The following is a 23789-nucleotide window of genomic DNA, read 5'->3' on the forward strand; positions in this document are numbered from 1 at the left end:
CAGTTGATTTAGTCAACTAAAATGTATTTTGGCAGGCCTTGATGACATTGTAATGGCTGATTTTTACGCTCACAACGTGTCGCGCTGCGACGCGTTGTGAGCTTGTAGATCGGCTATTTTCAGCAAGCAACACCTGAGAGCAACCAAACATAAAATGACTCTTCTCCACTAGTCCCTCCCTAACGTTTTAGTCTAGTTTTTATTTTGTTGACGAAATTGTCAATATATTTAGTCTTTGTTTTAGTCATCACAGCTTAGTTTTTATTTAGTTTTTGTCAGTGAAAAAAACTCAGTCGACAAACATTTTTTGTCATAGTTTTAGTCGACGAAATCAACACTGGAGTGATGAAATGGAATGAAACGTGTTGTGCTTCTGCTTTTGTTACTTGCGCCAGCAGAGCCCGCAAGTACTGTTTGGTGCTGTCTGTAAAGGCAGTGCCAATGAGCGTTCTCGACACGTTCTCGACACCAACAAGTGTGACCTGATATAATTAACAGGAGCAAGTTGGCACCAACAGAGTGCCAACTTGCCCACCCACATACAGTACATCAGGGTTCCCCAATTAGTTTTCCCCAAGGGCCGAATTATGTCTAGGGTACCACTACCAAGCCGAGGGCCACAACATTGCAGGGGGCGACGGTGGCGTTCCCGCTACTCCAGCGACAGTTCAGATATCGTCGTTGTCTTATATGTCCAAAACCGTTTGTTTTGCATTTATCATTTAAAAAAATATTTAAACTAGTGAAAACAGCCGATCTACAGGTGCAAGGCGTTGTGTGCTTGTAGATCTGCTGTTTTCACTACTTTTGTGAGACGGCCTTGTATGATGAAGCAGGGCTTTACTTTGCGAAAGAACGTTCAAATTTGGAGATACGAGATTTCCACCCGACAACGACGATATACTCGTGTTGTTGCTGCCCTTATACCACCATTATTACTGGGGTTGTTGGGGGCCAGACAGTAGCCCCCCGCGGGCCGCAAATGGCCCGCGGGCCGCCTATTGGGGAACCCTGCAGTACATACAGACAGCACTCATGACCCAACTTGCGCGCTCTGCTGGTCGCACTTGTCGCTTTCTTTGGAAGGGAACTATGAGTGCACAAAGCGCAAGTTGGCACCTCGACAGAGTGCAGTCTAGCTGCCTGTAGCTCTAATATCTCCTCATATAAACCTAAGTTTGGTTTTGTTTTTAAACAAGTCATTGAAGCATGATGTAATGCACGGAGTGTCCTTGTGCTGTGTAGATCCTGACGAAGCACCTGCACCTCACAGCGCCATGTGATGATAAGAACAGGTTGGAGCTGGTCTTAACTTGGGAGCGTGAAGTCTGTAGGAAGACTAGAATTGCACCCTAATCTTGCCACACCACGCCTCATTTTAAAACCAACACACCCCTACGCGCAAAATCGGCACATGCTGATGTGGTATCTAGACGTGGGCCACACAGCAGTTCCGCGTGGGGAAAATCCCATGGGCAAATCTTTTTTTTTTTTGGTTTGTTTAAAGGAGCTATAGTCAACTTTTTCTTGAAAAACTGAAGCTAAAATAAAAATGTCTATTCTTTGATAGTGTTAGACTAGGATGAAAACAATGTGTCGGCCCGACAATGGCCAAAATGATTATTTTATCATTATTTTTTGTGGTCATGTTTGAATAGAAACACATATATGAAGCTTATTTTTTTATAAAATATTTTCGAACAAGAAAAAGTTGACTATAGCTCCTTTAAGTAAAGCTTAAGAAAAACACCACAAGAGCATACATTCTGATAAACATTTTCCCCATTTTATTTTTTAAATATAAAACCTTTCCCAGTTGGACAGGGCTGAAAGAACAGAAACGGAAAAAAAAAGAAAAAAAAAACAGATAAAGAAAATAAAACACTATGGTGAGTGTGCAGTCATTCATACCGTTACATTTTGTCCAATAATAAATTAGCCCATGGCCTGTTAGGGGCTGGACTAATAGCTGAGGAATGCTTAACCCAAATCAAGAGGAGCACTGCAATGGTCCTGCCTACAGCGACCGTTAGGCGACGAATGACCATAGAATAGAATTAACGCAACCCTTCAACTTTATAATTAGAACCCACTGGAATTTTGAGATATCTATCCGTCAAACCTGTAGAAAAGGATTAGACGATGGTGCCAAGAAGACACCACAGAAGTGAACGAAGAACCGCTATCGGTACCAGAGTTCTTTTGACTACGACCGACCACGACAGTTTTTTATTCAAAGATTAAAAAGGAACTCATTAAAAAGAGAGAATGATGCACGTGACTCAACCTGGCACTGGTCCCATGTTAGCCCAACAAAACCTGACTCAACATCATCGTTAGAAATCCCCACAAATGCTCATCGGTATGGTCTGGGAATACAGTTTGCTCACTCACTCGCTCACGCCACTTTACAATAATTTTCATGTTTGTGCCTGCACCACCTAGAAAACAAGACACACACGCACACACGCACACACACACACACACGCACACGCACACGATGATACCTAAAGCAGACTGTGCAAAAACTCTTTGGTAATAATGAGAATGAATGTGGGAAAAGAAAGCTAAAATAAAAATAAAAAATGCTATTCAATGACTGAGATGGTTATACAATCTTTCTAATATACATATTCCAACAGTCAGAGAGCAGAGAAATGGAGCCTACAAATTCAATAAATTAGACAGCGGAAGATGAATTGCAGATATTAAATCCAGCAGTTGGGTTCACAGAAATTAATCATAAATGGAAGTACAAGTCCAGGAGGAACGATAACAGTGTTATTCTGTATTATTAAAAAAAAAAAAAAAAAACATTGCAAATCAAAAGGAATCAAACGAAATGGCCCTCGGTCATAATTAAGATAGCTGTGATTTAAGTCAACTTTTTTCATTGATGAAATGTTGTTCATAATCACCCTCTTGTAAACATTCACAATCAAGAGTTCAGTTTTCTTTAGAGCACTGCTGGTCTTAGAATACATCATCATAAAGTCTATTTTCTCCACACAAGACAAATGTAATACTTAAGGACCGCATGGGTGTACTTCATTGAGGTACACATTAATAACCCCTGGTATTCCCCGTCCCCCCATTGTCTTTACAGATAACACACAATGGTCTGGTTACAGACTTCGGAGGCCTCCAGGCCCCCCATTTTAAAATCAGGCTCACATCCGGAGGAAAATTGGTCATCAATATTCCTTCTTGTATTATTAATTAAAAACATACTTATATGCTAGGGTCAGGCTGTTCAAGTTCACTGTTCACCGTGGAGTGTTTTTTCTTTTTCATATTTTCTTAAAAAAAAAGACACATTTTCAAAATATATCCGTGTGAAGTCTTTGATTCTCGATAAAAAATAAATTAGGTAGTCAAAAAAACACCACTAGGAGGAGGGAGAGAGAGAGAGAGAGAGAGAGAGAGAGAGAGAGAGAGAGAGAGAGAGCCCGGGCCGGGCGGCTCCGTGTCCTCGACTGTTCTAGCGGCCGGGGCCGTTCTCTCACGCTGTCCTAACCGAGCCATTATTGGGGCTGCTCGCCAGCCTCCGGAAGCCATGGTCGTTCTTCTCGAGCCACAGTTCAGCCAGCTGCTGTGTCGAGCCGTGCGACGAGGCTTTGGAGCCCAGGCACATCTTGTACTGCTTGGCCTCCAGGTTGGGGTCGCACAGCACCGGGTGGTGCACGTGCACGATCCCCGTGTCCGTGCTCCGAAACAACTGGAGCCCCGACTGGACGAACTTATTAAAGAGGTCCACGTCCTCCAGGCCCCAGCCCTGGATGGACGTGTCGAAGCCGCCGGCGCGCACCAGGTCGCCCTTGTAGACGCAGACGATGCCGAAGCCGTAGTGGCGCCACAGGCCCGTCTTGGCGGTGAACACGTAGTGGTTGTCGCTGGGCACCTTGCCCGCGTACACCACCTTGGGGTCGTACTGGCTGAAGATGATGGGGAAGTACGTCCGCTCGCCCGGCGCCGTGTTCCCGCGGCACCGGTTGAGGAAGTCGGCCGTGAAGAGCAGGTCCACGTCGCAGTAGAAGAGCAGCGAGTCGTTGGAGAAGTGCGAGGAGCCCACCTCCAGCGCCAGCGCCCGCGAGAAGGAGCCCGACACGGGCTTGATCTCCATCTCGGCGCGGGGGTACTTCATGTGGTACTCCCGCATCAGCTCCACCTGCTTCACGCGCTCCGTGTTGTTGTCCGTGCTGAAGAGCAGCACCAGCAGCTTGACGTTCTGGTTGGGGATGAGGCACACGCGCTCGAAGTTGGCCATGAAGCGCACAAAGATGTCGTAGCGGCCCGACAGGGGCACCAGGATGTTGACTTTCTTCTCCTTGGGCTCCCGCTGGTCCTGGCCCGAGTTGGACAGCTTGAAGGGCACCAGCATCTTCAGGGAGTTGGAGATGAAGGAGAGCGAGTCGGAGTCCTGGTTGATGCGGCCCGCCAGGGACTGGGCATCCATCTCCTCCTCCTCTCGGAACTGGATCTGGCTGAACGTCTGCTGCAGGTAGGCGTGCCTCCTCACGGGCACCGTCATGGTCTTCCCTTTGTGCTTCTTGTAGAGCAGCAGCAGGTCCAGAACGTACTCGGCGCCGTACATGGGGTTGATCCTCCGATAGCCGTACTGGATCTCCTTGAAGTCGATGACGCGGCCCCGCGTCTTGGCGTTGGCGTTGATCATCTCCATCACCTGCATTATGATGTCGTCCAGGGCCTGCCTCTGGGAGGAGTCCATGCCGCGGCGGGGGGGCTGCCCGTCAGACGAGGAGAACAGGTACTTCCCCGTCAGGAACTCCCACTCGAGGACCTCCTCCCTCTGCCGCGGGTGGAAGCGCATGAAGGACGGCGGCATGCCCAGCTGGAGGTCCTCGCGGCTGGGCTCCGCGGCCCCGTAGCGGCCCATCTGGACGATCTCGCGGTGGAGCTGGATGGTGCGGTGGCGCAGCTCGGCGATCTTGCGGCTCAGCATGTAGCTGTGCAGGCGGTACTGGTAGGGAGGGTTCTTGTTGGGGTGGAGAGTGATGGCGCGGTGGATCTTGCTGTTGTGCAGATCTCGGATGTATCCCTTCTTGTTTGGCTCGTAGTTCTCATAGAACAGCTGCTGCATCTGTGGAGAGAGAGAGGGAGAGAAGAGGGGGGAGAGAGGACAGGATTAGGAGGAGATAAGCATTGCACATTTTATGTCTAGGACCAAGGACTACAGTACAGTTCATTGTTAAACAGAAATCCACCTGCGACCATGCAAGTACACTGGTAGATGCTTCAACCCATGCAGAAACCTTTCCAGCCATGACCCAGAAATATGAATCCAAGTACGTATTTATGATGACAAATTGTTTGGTTGCTGACATAGCCTGCTCTTAACAGTTCATACTATTCATACGTATTAATACATACTGTATGTATTGTATAGCAATGTTCCCTTTTGACATAAAATAAATCTCAATGAGGTTTAAAAACAAACATGTGACTAAAACTATTACGTGGCTCATGTAATTGCATTGCCGTTCTAAATCTGCACACAATTCTGCATCGCGATCCAAGGTCTGGTCCCAACCCACAGTTTGTGCATCATTGCCTTTGTATATTGACCCAAGGTGCCACAACTCTTGTCTGATTGCAAACACAAATATGGCTTTTGTGTATTAGCCAAGTGTGCGCCAAGATACCGTGTTTAATATAATTCAACTAAGGCAAAGTACAAATTATGGGAGGGCTCAAGGAGTGCACTTAGTGACTTAGCTCCAGCACTGACGAAGAGACTCGCTTCATTGAGTGAGCGAGTGTTTACCGCGGACCTGTTGAAGCTTTATAAACCTAATGTTCCCCAAAATCACAGGAGGCCGAATGTGTAAACAGTGGGACAGCTGCTTAGGCCCCCGTTGGCAGCGGCTCAACCATGGTCAAGAAGGCAGGGTCTGTGTTTGTTGCCTTCCTAATGAAGGGAGCATCAGAAAGCCAGAGGTTCTATTTACGAACGACGGCAGCCCCCAGAAAGCCCAATTTGGGAGGACTGCTCTGGAATGCAGCCACAAGCCCCCCTCCCCTGGGGAAAAGCGATACATAGAATTAAGACAGGACAGGCACAGAGGCCGGGCTGAGCCGTGGAAAGCGATACCCAAACCTGAACACGGTCACAAGAACTGCCTGAGTAACTCTCTTTGCTTTTCCACGGGCTCTGCCCCCGCGTTCCTCTGCAACTAGGAGCCGGCACGCTGCCAACCACAACAGGCTGCAGTCTGTCATCAATGGAAGTCTTGAGCAAACCTGTGCTGGTTGAGTGTGAGGGGGTCAGCCCATTACATCAGAAGCCAGAGCGCCGCATGCATGGCCGTTTTTAACGGGAATCTGTGTAGTGCGTTCCGGCCTGCCCATATGAAACATGCATGTGGGTACAGCATGCTGCTGCATGGTTTCGCGCAGAGAGCGCGAGCCTCGCCGTGTGTGTGGCACGTCAAAGGCTCCCCGCTAAAACCTTCCCTCCGTGTCCGTTCCGTCAATATTCCTTCCCTTCATCCGCGCCAACAGGAAGCACTTCGAGGGAAAACCGGCTATCTAATTTCTCAGAAGCGTGACAGGTTTTTGTTCGGGTGAGAAAGATGTGGGGAGATGAGAAGGGGCGGGGGGCCGCGGGGGCTGGAGAGGGTTTTGGGAGCGCTACTTCAGCCCTGCTCAGAGGCAGGCCAGGTCACAGGCTGCGTCCAGCTGGGAGACAACAGCAGCCAGTCAGGATGTTTATGCCCCTCTCTCCCATGGCTCCCATCGTCATTAGCACCCCCTAATTATCTGACCTCTGCCGCTTGTGAGCCACTGCAACGTATGACTCATTACCACGATTTTTCACAGTCATTAGCCCCACCACGCCGCTGCCCGCCTCCCTTTCATCTAATCGCCCCGTAATGGCTTGTTAACAAAAAGGAGAGAAAAAGATAAATCAGGAGTTATTGCCGGGAATTGAAGCCTCGTGCTTCAAACGGGCCCCATTATGTGGATTGCTTGGGGGATCGCTGCTGATAAGCAAGCGATCACTGCTCTGAAGCCCCGACGCTCTTATGTGTCCCACGGATACAGAATGTTCCCTGGGACATCACCACAAAACTCTTACTACAGTGTAGCAAAGGTGATGTGGGTGATTACTCAATCTCTATGGGAATTTAACATAAGACCATGAGTTCTGACATTGGAGACCTAATTCAGCGGTAGAGTATGTCGTCGCTGTCGGGCAGAAACCTCGTAGCTCCACGTTTGAAAATGTGTACGTTTCTTCGTAAGGTAAAGCCCTGCTTCATCATAGAAGACTGTCGCATAAAACTAGTGAAAATAGCAGATCTACGAGGACACAACGCCTCGCGGCGCGAGGCGTTGTGTCCTCGTAGATAAGCTATTTTCACTATTTTAAATCATTTTTTAAAAGGATAAATAAATGTTTTGGACATACGAGGTTTCCACCCGACAACAACGATATTATGACTAAATCAACCATGTCCATCTTATCTCCCCACCGCACCACATTAGCCCATAGCCTCAAGTGAGTCAACACACACACACAATATCAAAACAAAGTAAAACTAACAGTATTATCAACTGACAAAACAGCCGACTGCAAACACACACACGCGCACACACAAACACAAAAGTAAAGTTAACAGTGTTATCAAGCGACAACGCGGTCAATTACAGAGGACAAAGCTATCTCGGAGAAGGTAGATGATTGCCAACCGACTAGAACGCGGTGGTGAAGTGATACCATTATCCCGTAGCACGCCGAGGCCTAAACAAACACATTACTACAGGCCAGAGGCTCGCGAATGCACTGAAATAGACTAGCTAACACAAAGGAGCCCTCTCTCCGCAGGGATGACTCCTCGGCCTGGCTCTCTTCAGAAGTAACTCACTGGAAGTCTCTATTAAACCCACGATAATAAAGCTACAGCGCGGCCCAAAAATAACAACACAGGCCGCTGACTCAATTAACAGTCTAATGGATATCGAAGATGACGAGTCGTCTGCAATTACCGTTAAGCATGCAACAGCATGTGATTGATTGTAATGTGGTCAGTCTTTCTGTAATGTGGTCAGTCTTTCAGGTATTGGAACGTGTGAATGGAGACGGAGTGCCACTTGCCTGATGCAACAGATACATGGCCATGGTGCCGCTTTGAATAATGAATGTGAAGATGAAGACTAAAGGCCTGGGCGAAGAACCAAGGTACAGATTGGAACATGTTGGGAGTTTGGTACGTGTGTTCATTTGATATTGATATCCAGATATTCCTGCTCTTTGTACAGTATATGACACATTCATTAGCAATAGCAGGCGGCGGCACACAGGCTCCATGGGAAAGAAGCATGCATTTCATCATTAGACTTCATTAAGCCCAGGCCTTTTAGTGTCGAAAGATTTAAGTAACAGGCGCATGGCTCGAGTTGATAAACCAGCTATTTTGAGTTTTATTAGCCTAATGTGATTTCTGATTACTGTAGCTAGGTGATTACTGAATCTATGCGTGTCTTGTGTGTGTGTGTGTGTGTGTGTGTGTGTGTGTGTGTGTGTGTGTGTGCACACGCGTGTGCATGCATGCTTGCTTGTGTGCGTGCGTGTGTCCTTTGTGTATACAAAGTGTGTGAATATCAAGTGTGTAAAGGCCATTTATTGAAAGAAGAACTGTTACATTAAATTATATATAAACGCGTCCCGCTGTCGAGTCAGCATGTGTACCCTGGCCAGCTGCAATGCTAGCTCCCAACCAGCTGAGTGTGTGTATATATACGTGTGAAGGGGTAAGTCAAATCAGACTGACTGGAATGGGCCTGTTGCAGTGAGCAGGAGAAGACCAGGAGAGAAACCGTCATGGCGGGGGCCTTAGACGAGCAGAGTAGCGTAACCTCTGCCTCGGCCGCGTTTAATCTGGAGCACAAAACCCGGCGCCTGCTCCCGCATGCTCCATGCAAATCTAATTGGAGCCGCCATTATGTGGCTGTAATTGGCTCTCTTGTAGTGGAGGGTGGTCTGTCCAAACTCATTTCTCTGCCCAGCACCTACAACCGGCTAGCGGCTTCGTTGTGACAGCAGACGACTTCATCAATATTAGCTATATAGCCTATTCACTGCAGGGACCGCGGCGTAAAATGAGAACTGAGCGAGGCTGTTTAAATCAATAGCTCTCTGGTTTGTCGGACAGCATATAGCAGGGGTATTCAACAAAATTGTTCAGGGGGCCACATTGACAGAAAACCAAGGGGCCGGGGGCCGCACTAACGTACCCCCCCCCCCCCCCCCCCCCAAGCTATTAATCTAATGAACACTTGAGACAACGGGCACGACCACATTTTCACTACTACATTTTCACAAACAACCACATTTTCATCTACTTTTCATGTCAATGTGCTTAATTTCTGTTCAACAAGTTGACAACTGTACACATGCTTTCTTGTTTAAAACCTAGTGCTAACTACATCACACTAGTGATGGCCAACCTGGCTTTGATGCTATCTTAGAGTAGATGTCGACCTTATTGCAGTGCACACACAATTGCCTTCTTTGATGCTTTAACGATGCTCAACGAGGATCAGGTGGTCAGACACACACACACACACACACACACTCCACTCTGCTGCAGTGCTCTGACTGGAGTCTCTTCACTTGACTATGATGGAATATGATTAGGGATTACTGTGATTATGGTAAGATGAAGCTCACGTTTCATATCGCGCAAACCATACATATAACGTTCATTAGTCTCCACAAAAAAAACGATTTTGGATTTTTTTTTCTTTTTTTTTTTCAAAATTTTTTTTTTTTTTTTTTTTTTTCAAAATTGCTCCAGGGGCCACAAGGAAGGTCCCCGCGGGCCGCATTTGGCCCGCGGGCCGCCAGTTGAATACCCATGGCATATAGCCTACAAGAAGTGGATGATGGATATGCAGGGCTTACTGTATGTTATTTAATCAGCGGCTTTAAAGGTGGGCCAATTCAATTTTACCTGCCCCATAAGCTGCTCACATTTACAGAATACACAATCATCACTCCCTCCCTTTCAGATTCAGATTGCACCTGCTTCCAGGTCTGGTTTGACAACAAACCTGATGCCACTATGCTACACCATAACGAAGTGATAAACATACTGTAAAAGGAGGATCATATTATGTACCAATACAGATAAAAACATCCCTATAGACTACCTCAAGGGAATGATTGTGTTTCAGCTGAGCCAGCAGCACAGGAAGTGAGAGAGGACGGGTCATTTGACTAAAACACACACAAATACCAACAAAAGACTTTGACTCGGGCTAGTTCAGGATATTTGAAAGGCAGCAGGCAGGATATGAGAACAGCCCCAGAACCTGACAGATGCCAAGCCCAAAGACTGCTGCAGAACAGAACAATATTGTTATCCTATCCAAACTATTGTATAGGAAACAGACACGCAGTAGTGTATTTCAAATGTTCGTTTCTTCATAGCGATGATATAAGATACAAGTACACTTAAAAAAATGTCATGCAGTGAGTTGGATATTGGTTGCGACCGTCAGGTCGCAGTTACTATCAAAACCTCGACCAGCTGTCAGTCAGTCACACGTCACACGTCACACTTTTCTCCTGCTCATAATCCGCAACCGTTGCCCTGATCCAAGCCACATTTTGCACCTACACTCCTTGCCTGCCAAACCACAACCTCCACCCATCAATTCTCACATGACCCTCTTCTAGCGCCACCATGAGGCCGGTTCTTGCAAAACACATTTATGGACACAGCTCCTACAATCTTTGGCCAAAGATCACGCAAATCGGTACACAGTATGTCTACACTCATGTCATCAACATGGATCTGTCACATTTAACGCCCCCTTCAGGCCGATTTTTTAAAACACATTTTTGGACACGGCTCCTACACATTTTGCCCTAAAATCACGCTGCGGCCTGGCGGTCGCTTATCTCCTGATTAGGGAGTCTTACTGGTAAATAATATGTTGACTTGACACACAAAGAGAAGACTTTTTCTAAGACTGCAGGGGTTGTAGGGAGCAGGCCTTGTAGTGTAGGGTAGAATTATCTGGGGAAATGCCTCGGCATGCACTGACACGCTACTGACAGTACTCTGGAACACTGCAGAGACAGTGGCACTTAACCCACAATAACTTTATCTAAGATTACATCAATCCGCCATGGCCCGTTTGAAGTCACAAAGTGCAGACTGAATATCTTGCGACGACATCAAAAGCACATCTATAAAAATCTAAAAGAGGAGGAGGCATTCCAGAGGAACAGTGCTACTTCAGAAAATCGGAATCAGATAGCACAATTCTGCAGTAAAAGTTACAAGCACAGACAATCACATCCCAGGACCAAGTCCGTCACAGTTCATTAATCCACAACCTTGGCCCATCCTTTTTTTGCTTTCAACTGCTGTCGCAGATCCCTTCTCTCGCAAATTTAAAACGCAGCCATTTTGTGTCCCTTCAAAGTAACAGGCTTTTTTTTTTTATATAATTCATTTTGAGATGGAAAATGTTTGCCTGCCGGCCCGTGTCTGGGTAGATGCCAAATCAGGTGGAGTGACGAGTGCTCCACTGAGTCACCCTCTGGGAAGTGAAAGGGAGAGTACACACTCATGCCTTTTCTAGTCCATCACAATGGCTCTCGCCACATTCCCTTGTATTAATGCAAGGTGGGAACACAGAAAAAGCCTTGCCAGGCAGCGTGCCATGTCCAAAATACTCCACGATTAAATGGGTTTCCCGTTATACTGCCTTGACTTCATCTTGTTATCTCGGTCGTAAATAATGAAAACAGCCTAAACGGAGGAAGGAACGGAACAGCAGAAAGTGAATATAGTCTAGCTGCCAAACCCCGCTGGCCTGATAGCCTTATGTATACTGCATACTCCGGCCTGAAGACATATACAGTATATACACCTTGATGTGGGCCTTGTCACTCAGCGCTGCCAATTGGTGTCGAGCTTCGGCTCTTCCAGTGTCCTGAGAGGACCGGCGATGCAGGAATGTAAAAAAAAAAAGCCCCCTTGGTCTGAATCTCCCACTGGGGGCTGGACGGAACTGGGTGACAGAGAGCAGAAAAGGCCCTTTGTTCCCTGCAGCCGTTCCCTCTATCCACCACCACCAGTCCTCTTTAGCTAAGGCTCTCAGGGAGAGCTGGGAGATGCACAGGGCTGACAAGCAGGCGAGCAACAAAGCAACGAGGACATTCCAAACCACTGCCTTTCATCCCCAAACCGAACTTAATTAATCGTAGCCGCAGTCACTCCAGAACGCAATGATTGTAATTGGAGGGGAATGGACCCGCCCCCCCCAAGCAACATTTCAGGGAAACTAGAAAGCCAATCTAGTTTTATTGTCCATACTGTTTTGACAGCGCCATGGCTTGTCCCACGCCCCGGAGTTGAGTAAGCAGGACTGAACATGCCTGATGACCACATAGCCGTGTCACTGAAGTGTTTCTGTTGTCTCCTCTTGTGGCGTCAGCATCGCCACAGCTGACGCAATTGCACACGCATGGTGGAAGATATGCTCGCTTTTGGTACGCAGTGTTTGTATCATTGACATGTGTCATTGATATACACACAGAGTAAACTTGTTGGATTGGGGGCATTCTGTAAACCAGTCCACTTGATGCTGGAGGCAGCCATTCTGTTGGTGTTATGTTTGTGGGAGAATAAGCATAAAGCTCTTACAAGATATTTTCATTTGTCAATACAACTAAAAACACACAACATCACACAGAGCATTCACCAAGCTACATTTTAAGCGAAGCCAGCTACATTTTAAGCGAAGCCAGCTATATTTTAAGCGAAGCCAAAGTTGAACAAAAGATTGTACTGACGATCTAACCATGCGTGGCAAGCCAAATTAAGGCTTCCACCCGCTGCAAATAGTTTATTTAATATTTAGAAAAGATAACTATTTATGCTATCCTCTTCAAAGCCAACGATTGGTTATAAGTCTCAATTTCTTTATCACTCTGATATCATGTCTTATAATTATTGGGTAACTACATGAACTTAAGAAAACATGACTTAACCTAACCATTTCAAAGAGGCTGTCACACTGGCTGTTATTTGCCAAACACCACGCCACCCAATCTGGATTTGTCATTGGGAATACAATAAATTCTGCTCCAGGGCCTGGCATTGATTTGCTGTTAAACCCCCTTTGGCAGCCTGATGAGAGATAAAAGACAGAATAGAGTTGCAAAAGCAAAAGAAAGGCCTATAGCGAGGGTGGGATTTGATTGAGAGGCGAGGACAATAAAAAAAAGAAGCAAAACAATATTCTTATCTTGTTCCAGAGCTCCTATCGAAAAACTTTAAAATAAATACAATGGGGGTGTTATCTGGAGAGATAAGCGGGTTACAGCAGAGACATTTCTGTCTCAACTTAACTCGAGTTGAGGGCTCCAAGTGCACCCCTTACGGACCCAGCTCTGCCCTCATATCACAACCCCCAAACGTTAACCTTCCCCTGGGGAGACCAGCAGGATGGTAGAGGGACAGCTGATAGCGTATCCAAACACTCCAGGAGGGGATTAGAAACCCCACTAAACTGTGCAATAGACCAAAAATAAACAAAGAGCTAATCAGGAGACTATTCCCAAAACCACTTGAGAATGAACAATCGACATATCTTATAATAAATAAGCTCATCATAGACCTAGAGGGTATATGCAGCATGGATCAAGTGAATGGCAAATCGAGTGGTTAAGTGAATTTAACGTTGTTTAATGCAATCGGATAGGACTTTTCTGTTTGGATGTATGGGCTGTCAAGGCCAGAAAGTCGTTTTTTTTGCCACTCGGTAGGCGTTCCTGCATAACTTCTGGGTATGATGAATCATGATGATGTCACGTGCATACCTTCTATTGTATGTGGCTTCATATAACCCTTACATGAAGCCACTTTTCATTTACGTAGACCAGGTTTAACCTAGTCTAGGTTTTTAATTAGAGAACCAAAATGTGTATTTATGTCAATTACCTAATTTATATGCACCCCGAGAGTTTCTTTCCTGCTCTGCTGAATACGCCCCAGCCCCCAAGGCGGCCAACCTAGCGGAAACACTCGCCGACTGGTATTTGGTATTCCATACAACCGAATAGTAAGATAGCTTTATAGTCTTTCAGGTGCAGTATGAAAATGAAAAGATCAACAACATCTAAAATCCATATTGTTGCTGTTTGGCAGAAACCTTGTATCTCCATATTTCAACTTTTGATGTTTTTATATTTGATAAATGAATGCCCTACTTCGCTGTACAAAAGTACAGAAAGTGGTTTAAGTGTGTCTAAATATTGAACCAAAGAAAGGCATTAACAAGAGCTTAAATAATATACACAATTACATTATTATTATATTCAATCTTTTCCATTTCCTGAAAAGTGCATGAACCGTTTTGGACATATTGCTTCTACCAGGCAGCAACAACATGTACAGGTACTGTAGTGTTATCCAACCTGATTTCCCCAGATTCTACAGACTGAACAAGGAACACAGCCAACAGAAACAGAAACAGAAACAGTAGCTCTAAAGTGTATCACAACAGCAGCAGCCATTCAAATCGCTGATACCCAGAATGCATTGTCCCATTCCTGCATTGAAGGGGCACTTCTCTGCGCCAAAACAGGAACTCGTAAAATTAGCAGGGGGCTAATATATCTCCAGAACACTTAATAAGCCAGACCTGGCCACCATCGCGAACCTGTTGATGAATATCTCATGTGACTCAAATGTTCCATTATCCAATATATACAGCGAGCGGTACCAGAGAAGGATTATCCCCAGTATGACAGCAGTAACTCACAAAGTAAGAAAAACGGATGAACATCAGCAGTAGTGGAATGCAGGCAGATGGAAACAGATGGTGAATCAAAAATAAAACAAATAAATAGCCCGACGCGGTCTGTTATGCGTAACGGTGTCATAACAGTTTCGATAAACGCCATTTTTCATCAACGCTGTGGGATGTGCAGCCAGCGTTGGTATCGTAATGCAATACATGGCGGCGACTCAGGCCATCAGTCAACGCAGCACGGCTACTTCAGCGGTGCTGGAGGAATCCAAAGAGGACAAGATGCCAACCGAGAGGCGTCACCCAAACGCACGACTAGAACCACTCGCCTCAAATCCTTCCAGATTAATAAGAATCAATTATTTATCCATCCCTTTTCCGTGTCAGAATTGATCAATGTTGTTAGAAACCGCCTCGGTCTTGGGACTTAACCCATTTAGGCCTAGAATTAGAAGGATTCAAAAGACACTTATAGAATCGGGTCAAAATTCTAATGTTCACGACTTTTCAAAAATAGCAGATCTACGATAGCTTGTATATCTGCTATTTTTCAATAGTTAAAGCATAAAATAATGATACACAAAATGTGTACCCGTTCTGAATGGGTTAATATTCCAGCTCAACAAAAATATTTCCCTGCTAACTTGAGTGTGAGGTGACAGAGAGAGTGTGTGTGTGTATTTCCAGCACATTGTTTATGCGGGAGCCTTGTTGATCCTGTAGGGTAGATACGACAGCCTTGCAGGCTGTTCTACCCACAAAGAGAAACAGAGAGAGAGAGAGAGAGACAGAGACTTCACTCTCTAGCATGTCCCTCAGGACCACGGGAACACACAGGCAGGCTTGCATCACTCTGGGCTCTTTCTGCATGAACAAGTCGTTCCAACCAAGTCGGCAGGAGACGACTGACTTCTGCAGCGTAATTGTCTTAAATACTTGGTTGCGTGCCATATAGTGCGCCGATGCAACACGTTGTGAGGTTGTACATCTGCTATTTTGGGCATGCGACACTGCTGGCGTGCAACCATGTATAAATAAGCTTTTAGTCCAACACATACTAATAGACAGATGTCATGTATTCGACAAGTGGCGTCGAAAATACGTAATGTTTGGACAAAAGGGTCAATTTGACAAAATACAAAATAAGCATTAGTGCTGGGAAGAAAACCCACTGGTAGTCTGAAGTCATGACTTGAGGTTCACGCCTGCTGTGCAGGCTGTCATGGTGAGCCCGGAGCAATGAATTAAAAATAAATGTGCCATTGCAGTCCATTTTCCCAGGAAGGCCACAGCACAAAAAACGTCACAGGCCGTACTGCTGAGTAATCAATCAGAGAGGGAACCAAGAACGTGTGGAGAATTAATGCATCTGTTACGGTAGATGTTAGAAGATACTGTCCTACCCCTTATCAGAAAAACAAACAGCTGCTCAAGGTGAACTGGCACGCATGCAAAGGATTCAGTCGAGACATTACGATACCGTGCAGCAGGAATAAATGAATACTAATGAATGAGCATGTTGAAAGACAAGTATTCTGTGGGCAAACACGACTGCAATTTGCATTGCCAACGTGTCTATCTAATATTGTTGCCCATTTCTGCCCGCAGCGTGTCACATTAATCATACCGCGCTTCCCTTTCAAACAAACTTAACAAACTTCAAGAATCAAACAGGAACTTGAAATGTAATTGCGCTTTCGTCTCGTATTCAAAAACAACATACCAGAAATGTCCACCCATGGAGAAGCTCATAAAGGATCTAAGTGAAGGCTGGGGGGGTCAATGATTCTCGCAGCATTCTAGCTGTGTGTCTGTGTCTTCTTCTACAGCCACAGACAACACCAGCCCTGGCATGGGGTGGTGCTCATCTGACAGATGTACAAACATTCACCATTCTACAGAGAACACTGGTAAGGAAAAAAGAAAAAGCTGTCCAGCTGGTCCGGTGAAAGAAACGCTAATGGAACAACGCCAGGTCTTTCAATCGACCTTCAAGCACCTCACTTCAAATTCTGAGTCCCTATAGGACTGAAGAAGGCTAGTTGTGCATCCACACACACACATTGCCACACACACACACACACTAGGGCATTCACGAATAGTGATTTTTAGTATTCGAAGTATTCGACCTCAAGTATTCGAATAGTCGAATATTCGACAGGACTGGCCACATTGCAAGTAGGCAAGAGGCAAACATTGTGAAAATAGCCGATCTACATGCTCACAACGCCTCGCAACGCGAGGCGTTGTGAGCATGTAGATCTGCTATTTTCACAATATTTATCTGTGGAACCGAGTCACATTAATACCTACAATTCCAAGTGCTTGTCAGGGTGGGTGTCCCCAGTTCAAATATGTTTATTTTGGGGGTCACAGCCTAAAAAGCTTTGAGAACCCCTGGTATAGAGCATTAACAAAATTCATCCACCAGGGGCACTGACAACTCATTCTTATGACTTCCCATCTAGCCAAGCTTTATAAACTATATCTATTTTAAAGAGAAAAACAATACAAAAATAAAAATAAGCGGATATTCGACTTCGGAGAACAACGTCGAATAGTGACTTTGATATTCGAATATTCGAATAGTTGGTGAATGCCCTCACACACACACACGCACACGCACACACACACACACACACACACACACACACACACACACACACACACACAAGAGATACAACCAGAGTATTGTGTTGGAGCGGTGCATGAAGAGAGCAGCCACAAGAGACTCTTCCATGACTGTGACAAACCTGGCGGGGCTCGGGGAGGGACGTGTCATGTCAGGAGGGCGAGTCTGCCCTCGACCAGAGCAGCCTGGCAAGAGAACAAAGGGATGCTACCCTCCTTCTATCTCTCCTCTCCGTCCATCCTTCACCACCCCTCTAAAAATACCCAGCAGGAGCATTTTGCTAACTTTGCCTGTGTGGTATCTGTAATTAGGGCTGTCACAATCATTACATAATCGTCTAATCGTGACATAATCGTGATTATTTTTCATAATCGTCATAATCGTTTCCATGTAAAAAATAGTGGAAATAGCAGATCTACAAGCTTGTAGATCGGCTATTTCCACTATCAATGTTCTTTTTTAAGTATAAAGTTGTCAAATATGTCAAGTAATTTCTTTGTATATTTAGGTTATGTGTCATATCTAACATGTGCGACTTCAAAGCCTAAAAGCCAAACAGAAATGTAATTATCAACGACAAAAACACAATTAAATCGTTAATCGCAATTATTTGAGAGAAAATTAATCGTCATGTAAAATGTCATAATCGTGACAGCCCTATCTGTAATACCACAGGCAACACAAACAATTCAAACGATTAGAATTAACTAATTATAGGTTCCCCGGCAAATGGGAAATGTGTATGCACATTTCGCAATGCGTCGTGAATGGCCCTCCAGCCTTTTCTTATGTACACAATAAATCAGACCTTAAAAGAAACACTCAAGGCATGAGTAAATGCTATGTGTACATATCACACACACACGCACACGCACACACAGGGCTGTCACGATTATGACATTTTATATGACGATTCATTGTCACTGAAATAATTGCGATTAACGATTTAACTGTGTATTTGTCGTTGACAATTACATTTGTTTGGCTTTTAGGCTTTGAAGTTGCACATGGCAATTATGACACATACCTTAAATATACAAAGAAATTACTGACATATTTGAAAACTTTATACTTAAAATAGAACATTGATAGTAGCAGATCTACAAGCTCACAAGCTTGTAGATCTGCTATTTCCACTACTTTTTGAAAGTGTTTGAAACTATATTAACATTTCTCAACATGGAAACGATTATGACGATTATACAAAATAATTGCGATTACCTCAAATAATTGCGATTAGACGATTATGTAATAATTGTGACAGCCCTACACACGCACGCACGCGCGCACACGCGCACACACACACACACACACACGCACACGCACACGCGCACACACACGCACACACACACACATGCACATACATACATACGTGCACACACACACACAGACACCACACAATGTTTTGCATTAGAGCGGATGACAAGGGGGAAAGTCAACATAACACAATCAGGGAGCCATGCATCAATGGCATGCACTCACATCTCAGCCACACCAACTCAAAACGGCCAAAGACGGATTCTGTTCGGCGGTTCCCGACATTCGGTCGTGTTGGAAGTCACCATTATTACAGAAATATATACTGCATGCTATGCTGAACGTAATCCACTTAGTGTCATCTTTTCAAAATGCATATTTACCGTACAGTTTGTGTTTGTATGCTTATTTCGCAATACCTATTGCGCAATCCTCTGTAGAGTGAGTTTGTCATCATGGTCACAAGAGTATCGGGTTTCAAGAGGGAAGGGGGGGGTTAGAGAGAGAGAGAGAGGAGAGAGAGAAGAGAGAGAGAGAGAAAGAGAGAGAGAGAGAGAGAGAGAGAGAGAGAGAGAGAGAGAGAGAGAGAGAGGTACAGTAAGATACAGTAGATTACAGTACAGTAAGATACAGTACAGCAAGGTACAGCATAGTACAGTACAATACGGTACAGCAAGGTACAGTAGAGTACAGCAAAGTACAGTACAATACGGTACAGCAAGGTACAGTAGAGTACAGCAAAGTACAGTACAATACGGTACAGTCAGGTACAGTAGAGTAAGATACAGTAGATTACAGTACAGTAAGATACAGTACAGCAAGGTACAGCATAGTACAGTACAATACGGTACAGCAAGGTACAGTAGAGTACAGCAAAGTACAGTACAATACGGTACAGCAAGGTACAGTAGAGTACAGCAAAGTACAGTACAATACGGTACAGTCAGGTACAGTAGAGTAAAGCAAAGTACAGTAAGGTAAGGTAAAGTAGAGTACAGTACAATACGGTACAGTAAGATACAGTAGATTACAGTACAGTAAGATACAGTACAGCAAGGTACAGCATAGTACAGTACAATACGGTACAGCAAGGTACAGTAGAGTACAGCAAAGTACAGTACAATACGGTACAGCAAGGTACAGTAGAGTACAGCAAAGTACAGTACAATACGGTACAGTCAGGTACAGTAGAGTAAAGCAAAGTACAGTAAGGTAAAGTAGAGTACAGTGCAATACGGTACAGTACAGTACAGTACAGTACAGCAAAGTACAGTACAATACGGTACAGTCAGGTACAGTAGTGTACAGCAAAGTACAGTAAGGTAAAGTAGAGTACAGTAGAGTACAGCAAAGTACAGTAAGGTAAAGTAGAGTACAGTAGAGTACAGCAAAGTACAGTAAGGTAAAGTAGAGCACAGTAGAGTACAGGACAGTAAGGTAAAGTAGAGTACAGTAGAGTACATTAAAGTACAGTACAGTAAGGTAAAGTAGAGTACAGTAGAGTACATTAAAGTACAGTAAGGTAAAGTAAGGTACAGTAGAGTACATTAAAGTACAGGACAGTAAGGTAAAGTAGAGTACAGTAGAGTACATTAAAGTACATTAATGTACAAAGTACAATACAGTAAGGTACAGTAGAGTACAGTACAGTAAGGTACAGTAGAGTACATTAAAGTACAGTACAGTAAGGTACAGTAGAGTACATTAAAGTACAGTACAGTAAGGTACAGTAGAGTACATTAAAGTACAGTACAGTAAGGTACAGTAGAGTACAGTAGAGTACAGTACAGTAGAGTACAGTAAAGTACAGTACAGTAAGTGGATGGATGGATGTGGATGGATGCATGGATGGATGGATGGATGGATGGATGGATGGATGGATGTGGATGGATGGATGGATGGATGGATGGATGGATCGATGCATGGATGTGGATGGATGGATGGATGGATGGATGCATGGATGGATGGATGGATGGATGCGAATGGATGGATGTGGATGGATGGATGTGGATGGGTGGATGGATGTGGATGGATGGATGGATGGATGTGGATGGATGTGGATGGATGGATGTGGATGGATGGATGGATGGACAGACAGACAGATGGATGGATGGATGTGGATGGATGGATGGATGTGGATGGATGGATGCATGGATGGATGTGGATGGATGTGGATGGATGGATGGATGTGGATGGGTGGATGTGGATGGATGGATGCATGGATGGATGGATGTGGATGGATGGATGGATGGATGTGGTTGGATGCATGGATGGATGGATGGATGGATGTGGATGGATGGATGGATGGATGTGGATGGATGGATGGATGGATGTGGATGGATGGATGTGTGGATGGATGGATGGATGGATGGATGGATGGATGTGGATTGATGGATGTGGATGGATGGATGGATGTGTGGATGGATGGATGGATGTGGATGGATGGATGTGGATGGATGGATGGATGGATGTGGGTGGATCACTGCTGCAACGTAGCTGTGAGCGCCTGCGAAGCAGGCGCGATCTCTAGATGTGAGCGGCCCGAAGGGCCGCGAACCTCTAGTAATCTCAAACAGTGTGCACTCAATCAACGGGACATGAAGGAGGACTGGTGTGATCCACTTGTAAATATCAAATTAGGATTGAAGTTTGATCAGGTGCGATCAGGGACTCGGCCTGCAATGTCAAGGCCTCACCTCCAGCCCAGAGCACTCAATCAGCATCACAACTAGAAGGTAAGGTAGTGGCTGACATCTACTTCATTACTGCCTGCCGGCGCGCACAGGAGGGTGGATTCCACGCCATGATAAAATACTCCCCGACATCAAGGCGCAAAGGCCTAAATTAAAACCCTCCGTAAAAAACGAAGGGCAAAGACTAGCCGATATTGGTTGAGTTTTTTTTCTTATTTTTTTTATATCGTCGATGGTAATTATAGTTCTGTGGCGGGCACAAGCATACTTGTGGAGTCCCGGTGGTCCGTGGAGCTAGCATTTAGCGAGTGCCGCCCAAGGAAGCCGGAGGAAGAACAGGAACTGGGATGTGGGCGTAGGAAAGGAGCGCAGAGACGAACGTTTATACACACAAACTCCAATGACTGAAAGTGAATATGTTTAAGTAAGGCTATAATCTTCGCCCAAGTCTCTGCCCTAAACAACTCCCCCCGTTCCGAAGCCACTCTCTCTTTGAAGTCCAATGTTTCAACTTGGCAATGTTTACAGGTTTTATAACGGTGTGTAAACTCGGTGAGGAGGGGCACAAAACGGCACCAATAAAAGCACCAAGACCAGCTGGGCCCCCATGTGACAAGCAGGGGCCACCGCAGAGATTCTCCAGCTGGACCCCACCAATCAACCAATAAAAAGCTACTTAGGCCTGCATGGGGCCCCCCCCGGGGGCTGGACAACCACGAGAAAAGAGAAGACACAGGAACACATCATCTGATAAACACAGATGCAATCTTTGATATGGGCCTGGCCCCAGGCTATACTACTATGCTTACATCTGTTTTACTAAATGTTTACAAAACATCCATGCCTAAATAAAGGGTCCATGAAGACGAATTACACTCATCACATGAATCGCCTTTACCACCCTTACTACTCAGTGCCTGCCTTCCTAAATATTCCCATCAATGTTGACACCTCTTGCTGAGTCAGCGCTGACTGATGCACGTCTCAACTCGGAAAGTCTCTTGTTTACTGAGAGGTGACGGTGCCCTGTGTGGGCAGCTCCACCGTCTGAGGCAGAGGCCACACTCCACTACGCCTTAAGAACACGGAGTTCCCCCCGAGAGCTTTATTCAGGGCAACAACACCTTCGACACCCTTAAACTTTCATATCTCCATGGCTCAAGCATGTCAGCCCAACCTCCGGAGGAACAGGCTTAGTTCCTGGAGCATGAAGCCTTGTCTTAGCAAACAGACACCACTCCTACTGTAGGTCTCTTCCCACGTGAACCTTGCTGGATGGATCGGATGGAACGGTTCAAGCAAAAGCACTTGGTTTGCTAGTAGTCACAGTTCAGGGCATGTATACTGTATAGCACTGTTTCCCAAACACTGGGTCGGGATCCATTTGTGGGTTGATTTTTACGAATTGAAACAATAATTTTACTTTTATTTCATTAATAAGAAATTACATAAATCAGAAAACAGATGTTTAACCCATTTAGGCCTGAACACATTATGACGCAATATTTCATGCTTTAACTATCAAAAAATAGCAGATATACAAGCTCACAGCGCGGCACCGAGTGCCGCGCTGCGAGCTTGTAGATCTGCTATTTTTGAAAAATCGTGAAAATTTGACTTTTGACCCGATTCTATAAGTGTCTTTTGAATCCTTCTAAGGTTTTTGGAAAAACCCTATGTTTCTAGGTCAGCAATCTGGCCGGCCATCGTCAAAGAAAAGGTCCTTTTCACTTAACTGGAGCTCAGTTAGTCTGTTCTTGAGAGACTACTATGTCAGTAGTTCTCCAAATTTTAGGTGAAGGACTCCCAAAATGATATTTATTTGGCCACGGACCCCCATCTCAAAATATCTAGTTCCAGGGACCACCCAGAAGCAAAATTTGGGTTACAAACTTTTGCTTTGAAAATACATATATTCAAAGATTTGCACACATTTTCACGACTTTTTCAAAAATAGCAGATCTACAAGCTCACAGCGCGGCACTCGGTGCCGCGCTGTGAGCTTGTAGATCTGCTATTTTTCACTGGTTAAAGCATTCAATAATTCTAGGCCTAAATGGGTCCTGGGCAAATGTCTAATGTCTCTTTTGGTAACCACTGCTGTATTATGGGGGGTGGGGGGGGGGGGACTTCTCAGTTGATACGGAAGAAGTGCTGAGTGCAGCTTTCAGTCCGTCTCGAAAATGAAAAGTGGACAAGACAAAGTAGTTGCCAGCATAATTATGAGAATGACGGGGGAAAAAAAGGAGTGCACGAAACAGCAAGTGTTTGCAAGCAATGCGCAACACGAATGCATTAAATGATAGCGGAAATACATCCAATGTTATTCAATATTCAAGACGCACAAGAGTAAATTTAACAATACAGAAGTAATTAATGGCAAAAATAACTAAATATATACAGTACAATAA

The 23789-nt window shown here is 45.1% G+C and overlaps 1 protein-coding gene across 1 annotated transcript in view; it reads right to left on the reverse strand.

The window, feature by feature from the left end:
• Positions 1–3502: 3502 nt before the first annotated feature.
• Positions 3503–23789, reverse strand: part of chsy1 (chondroitin sulfate synthase 1) — a gene marked incomplete at its 3' end in the record, with an annotated part of 75656 nt that continues 55369 nt past the window's right edge. The window contains exon 3 of the mRNA XM_080729263.1: positions 3503–5101. Coding sequence (XP_080585389.1) covers positions 3503–5101 — 1599 coding nt within the window. The remainder of the gene's footprint in view (positions 5102–23789) is intronic.

This window comes from Nannobrachium achirus (assembly GCF_963921795.1).
Source record: "Nannobrachium achirus genome assembly, chromosome: 7".
Taxonomy (NCBI): domain Eukaryota; kingdom Metazoa; phylum Chordata; class Actinopteri; order Myctophiformes; family Myctophidae; genus Nannobrachium; species Nannobrachium achirus.